This window comes from Micromesistius poutassou (assembly GCF_964030765.1).
Source record: "Micromesistius poutassou genome assembly, chromosome: 8".
In the NCBI taxonomy this organism is placed as follows: Eukaryota; Metazoa; Chordata; class Actinopteri; order Gadiformes; family Gadidae; genus Micromesistius; species Micromesistius poutassou.
Genome location: NC_140278.1, coordinates 11060332 through 11066211, shown reverse-complemented (window position 1 = coordinate 11066211; position 5880 = coordinate 11060332). Strand labels below are relative to the sequence as shown.

Genomic DNA, 5880 nt, shown 5'->3' with positions numbered 1-5880 from the left:
ATATCCTATGAGGGATCCCAGGCCCCATTTAGTTTGAGAACCCCTGTTCTAATCAGCAAAAATGGATGGTCTTCAGTAAAAAATAAAACAAACAGGTTTGTTGAAAGCTGAACTGGCTGTTTTATCATAGAGAGGTTAAGTTGTTTGGTTGTTGTAGAACTATCAACAAAACACACAGTTGAGATTCAACTTGCTACAACTTGAATGAATGCACGTGGCACTTCAGATCTACCTGCTTAATTCATGCAGCAGACATACAAATTCAGATTCAAAACATTTTATTGCAAAGTGTACAAAACCATAAGCTACAAAACTATGTAAACTGATTAAACAATAAAATGACAATATAACAAAGACCAAAATAAAACAGGTTTGTCCTCACACAAACAAATCAATATCACAAGCAAATCGATATCACAAAAATATGGATGGATGCATGTTTTTCTCTATGTGGCGTGTTGAGCCAAGAACATCCTTATTCTCTGCAGTAGCTCCTTCTTCACACTGTCAGGCACCAGGGCTGTGGAAGAAACATCACACAGTTGATGATGTGTTGCCACGTTTGTTTAATTGTTATTGATTGCAATGCAATGCAATGTTGATTATTATTGTTAACAGTGTCTGCTGTGATTCTGAATCGGCTGCAAATAACAAAAATAGGCCGAAATTGTTATTTTTTGATTGAAAGATAATTTTATACAAGAATCAGTACAACTAATGCCGTTACCTCTCCCTTTAGGCGTGATCTCAACCACCAGGTCTTCTACAGTCACGTGTTCCAAGCCTTTTTCTTTGATGACTTCTGGGAATTGCAAGAATATTAAATACAACAATAAAGCTGCGTTTAATTACCCGAGGGAATCATTGAACGGTACTAAACTGGTCATACCTTTGCAATGAGCTTTCATCTGATCTCTCCATCCACATTCAGTGAGCTTGGCTCTCAGCAGCTCCTTTAGTCTGGCAGTTCAAACAATAAAATCCCCATTTGTTTGCAACATAGCAGGCACATCATTTTACCTTCAACCAAAGCGACTCCTAAATGGATGGTTGGCTAATGTTGTGGGGCTCCTCACCTCTCCCGTTCTCCCATCTCAGTTAACTTCTGGTTGATAGTTGCCCTCATTTTGGGATCTTTGCTTAAAGTACCGGGCCTGGGAAACAAACATTGAGATGAATACGTCATGTTCGTTGTCTTCCGAGACTACATCAAGGAGCTGCAGACACCCGAGTGGAACTGCATACGTCGGGTTTAAAGTTGACAGCGTCGTCTTAAGCGATAGTGACGGTTATAAAATGTATATTAACACTCACCAAAACCAGTGACGACAATGCGATAACGAAACTACGTGCTTTGAACCCTTCGCTATGAAGCACCGCTTCCAAGCTTGCTTTGGTATGGAAATAAACACGTGATATGACGTCAGAAGCAGAAACTGTTTCGTTTCCTGAATGAACGACCTGACTGGTTCGCGATCCAATCAGCTGATCGATCCATTCTGACAGGCTGAGACGTTTAGAATTTGAGCGCCGACACGTTATAAGTGCTCTAAAGCATGGATAATTTGTGTTATTCAATAACTTTGCTATTGCTATTGCATTGTTGCTTTTGCGTTTTGGATCATTATATCATTCATCTTCATTCAATCTTTGAGTGATTCCCAGCCCCCTGTCATAATTCGACAAGAACAAACAAGTCAGTCTGTCATTTATTTACATCTGGGGTCGGCTTAGCTCAGGAGGAAGAGCAGGTAGACTTGAAATCGGAATGTTGCTAGTTCCATCCCCGGCGATCGTATTGTCGATTGTCATAGTTAACACCCAAGCCAGCAACCTATGCCATATTTTCCCAGCACTCAATAAAACAACACACATTCATCAATCTTTATTTGTAAATATAACGCGCGCGCGCGTGTGTGTGTGTGTGCGCACATCAACTCATTTTCAAAGCAAACATACGTTAAATCCACTGCAACCTTGCGCTTCGCCAGCAGAGGTCACTATCACTGAAGCTTCGAGTAACGAACGTATTTCCGAAACAATTGGCTAAACGCTTCAGTGCTTCATAAAAAACTTAATTTGCCATCACTAACCAAAACTAGTGAAATACCGAGCCTACAGTCTCTTTAATGTTATGTGAACATAACAAAAACGACAATGTTTATCTACGCTTATACTTAAGAGGCCAACACTAATACCGGTCCTACCAGAAACAAAGATCGTGTAACTTAGTTCCTAGTCGAATGTGAACGTTGTACTCCTTATTTGAGCCACGAGGTGGCGGTGCTGGTTAAACTCATAGCGCTGCTCTGACTACGCCACTGGCGACGCGCCGCCATATTGAGAGGACTCAAGAGAGTTGTAGTAGCCTACTGTAAAGTCTTAAATCAACGTACACATCACATCATGAAAACTTGAGAGTGAAACACCGCAGCACTCTTAGACAAAACAATATCCCCTCGCCCCATAATGACAAATCCTTTCACAATTAATAACAAAAGAATGACCAAAAAAAACAACCAACATGCTACCAACATGACCATTCCACTCCATGTGACATCATGACAAACAAGCAATATTAGGCCTACATATTACATTAGCGCATTCTCTTTTTAACAAAAATGTATTTATTATTTTAGAATATATTTAAAGTTAAAACAATAATCCAAAACAAAACAACCACGCAACAGTTCAACAGTTGCAGTGTGTGTGTGTGTGTGTGTGTGTGTGTGTGTGTGTGTGTGTGTGTGTGTGTGCGCGTGCATGTGGAATGGTGTGAAAACACATTTGCAATGTTTGTTCACAAAACAAGTATGTTTTAAATGACTTTATATGGGAAACACAGCATTTCTTTTTGGCAATATTAAATGACCAGAGAGACATGCATAGCCCTATTTGGTTTGGTTACACCACCCTTTGGGACATTGTGTGACAACAAAGCAGCTTGCCTTCAAACCCTCTTGCTCTCCGTCCAATCAACAGTAATAAATCTGCAGCCACACATCCAATCGGTGGACATTTAGGCCTATACCTCCAGCATTGGCTGCAAATAAAGCCTCGTCCTGCCAACCAAACATTTTCATGCCAATCATACCGACTTGTTCTTTCTTGCGTGACTCCACACTTCTGGGTGAAAAAAACAATCAATAAGTACAATAGAGGTCTCAGACTTTCATTATAAGATAGGTTTGAGGTCTTTCGGAATTTCAGAAAGTGTCTTGATGACAGTCCACTATCGCCGCTGTCCAGCTTAATCCAACGCTTGCTTCTACTTGTTCTTGGGAACTTTAATTGCCTCTGTTTCTCTGCTTCTAACTTCCACATTTCAGAGTCAAAGAAGGACGTCTGGGTTGAAGAGGGTGGGATCGAGGGAGAATACATTGTAATGGGGAGGTGTCCATCGCTCTATGAGCTATATGTCAGACGGAGTGATGAGGGAGGTCAGTAGGCTTTGTTGCACTAATTGTGTTCTTTATACGTCGGCAGTTGTGAAGGAAGCTGTCTGTAAGAGGCTATTGACTGTAACGCAGACGGCGAGGGCTGGGAGAGTCCGGGTGGGCAGTGAAAATAAAGCCTGAAGTGGTGTTTGATGGATTCCGGGTGACTTCTCCTGCTCTCGGTGATAAAACAAGGCGTTGTGGAACAAACGACGACTGACCCGCCTCAGGCTCTTTCAGAGTAAACAAGAGAGAGAAAAAAAAGAAGAGGGGATTGTGAGGAATTTTTCCACCCACCCTATTGTAAGAAAAAAAGAAAAGAAGGACCCTTTCCCGTTTTCACCACCACCATCCCCAACACTACCCCACACCAGTAGCCGTAGCCCCCGGCACTATTACCGCAGTTATCTGGCCGCTGCAGCAGGGGGGAAGCAGCAGGAGGAGGGGAGGGGGGCATGGTGCAGTGAACCCTCACCAGAGACAGGACTCCAACAGGAACCTCTCTGCGGGCGTCTCCACATCCAGGAGACATAGTAGCTGTTATGTTGACTTGAAATTCTTCACATTGTTTGGATTTGGAATAATGTGTTTTTGGATCCCACATTTTTTTCCCCCTTCACTGTATGGAGAGAACACAGCGGGCTGACATGTAGAGATAAAAGACAAAACAACAGTGTTGCTTTGGATTATATGAATAAAAAAGCCTCAAGCAGGCAAAGGCATGAGGGACAGCCAATGAGCACCCCCCCCCCCCCAACCCTCTGAAAATACACACATACTCACACACCCTGGAGATGCCATCCCATAATGGTTAATTGGGCATTCTTTATGGTTTGCCTTGGAGCGGTGAGTAAAAATAGATTTATGGCATTTCACACCTGGCAGGGATCCCCAAGCAAAGGCCTGCATTGGTGATCTAATCGTGGCCATACATTTTAATGTATCTCTTCATCTTATAACCTATCATGAGGACATAATGATTCACGAGGACCTAAAAGTGGTACATCTTTCAGCCTTATTAATAGTCATTATTTATAAGCATTAAATAAATTCAAATTACATTTCAATAACATTTCAATTTCAATTTTAAAATGTCCTGATACCTGATACAATTAGTCGTTACGAGAGACTCTGTGGTGTACCTTAGTGTTGTTTGTTTTTAGATTTGTAATTATAGGTAAAATGGGCAGTTTAGTTCTGTGTTTGTGTTATGTTTGATGTTTACAAATTCAGTCAAAACAATTTAATCTTCCTCAATTTAGTTTATACGCAGTCATCTGTTACACACACACACATACACACACACACACACACACACACACACACACACATATATATATATATATATATATATATATATATATATATATTTAGATATATAGGAGGTTGGCTAGGCCTGTAATGAGCCACATTATTTATTTAGGTCTGAATAAAATGTTTGGATAACTTACCTGTCTGTCTGTCTACCTGGACAGACAGATAAGTGTGCCTGCACACACACTGCCCATGCACAGACCAGATACACAAGCAAACTCAACAATGGGTAAGTGGGCCCTGTTTGATGTTTCCAAAGCCCAATTATTTTGAAGCCCCAATGGATATAATGTCTTTCTTCCATCACTGCAGTCCCGTCTATCTCGTTCTCTGCCAATCTCCCTCAAAGTTATGTGTTATTGTATAGTCTGCGAAGGCCAGAAGTATGGTGTGTTTACATGTGAGGACAAACTTTGAGAGGCACTCGCCTTAAATAGTTAGAACAACAGAGACTTATCAAATAACCAATGCCTTGAGATAACAATCAGCCAATCAGGGTATGCAACTGACCCTCATGTCTGATGACATCATATGATCATGTGTGTATATATAAAATGATACGTCATTTTTGATTTTCTTTGTCAGGTTGAGATTAGCTCTTTCCATGAGGCAACGAGTTCCACAAGTCCCGGTGTCTTACCACTGGTGAAACCATTGGTATTCAGTGGTTCCTAGTACCCCCTTTCCTCCTATTACCAATGCTTGAAGAGATCAGGGGGGTGAACTTTCCACGCCACATCCACGTCTCCTCTGTCCTGGTCAACCTGGGACATTTTCATCTCCGGCATCTGAAGCACAAGGGAGACTGTAGGATGGCTATCCTGGGTTTCACATGGGCATTTTTGATGTGAATTCCTGGCTGACAATATCAACAAAGCTTCCTATGGGACCCTTCTACTGCATTGGTCATCTCAGACCCGACAGTCCTATTATTTTATAGCAGACCTTCTGGGGGGAGACGGCTCAGAGCCTGGAACAGAAATCAAGAGTTACACCTTACACCTTGTTTCCTGATTTGTTAATGAGATATTTTACTAAAGAAAACAAATTAGCATGATTGCATGACATTCTTTTTACAGTAACATAACTGGACAAAACAAATATGAAGCAAAATAACGATTTGAGAATG

The 5880-nt window shown here is 41.4% G+C and overlaps 1 protein-coding gene across 1 annotated transcript; it reads right to left on the bottom strand.

Moving 5' to 3' along the window:
* Positions 1-261: 261 nt before the first annotated feature.
* Positions 262-1428, bottom strand: eny2 (ENY2 transcription and export complex 2 subunit). The gene is made up of 5 exons (XM_084471405.1): positions 1315-1428; positions 1077-1154; positions 890-960; positions 728-802; positions 262-520 (listed from the first exon to the last, which is right to left on the bottom strand). Exons 2-5 carry the CDS (start codon positions 1124-1126, stop codon positions 447-449), a joined length of 270 nt encoding a protein of 89 aa, XP_084327531.1. The 5' UTR covers positions 1127-1154; positions 1315-1428; the 3' UTR covers positions 262-446.
* Positions 1429-5880: the final 4452 nt, after the last annotated feature.

What these genes read in the sequence shown, in the direction of transcription:
- eny2 (XM_084471405.1), bottom strand. Translation starts at nt 1,126, where the DNA reads ATGAGGGCAACTATCAACCAGAAGTTAACTGAGATGGGAGAACGGGAG. An exon ending in GATGAAAGCTCATTGCAAAG is followed by an intron (nt 803 to 889) that starts GTATGACCAGTT and finishes TGCAATTCCCAG; the next exon opens with AAGTCATCAAAGAAAAAGGC. An exon ending in GATCACGCCTAAAGGGAGAG is followed by an intron (nt 521 to 727) that starts GTAACGGCATTA and finishes TTTCTTCCACAG; the next exon opens with CCCTGGTGCCTGACAGTGTG.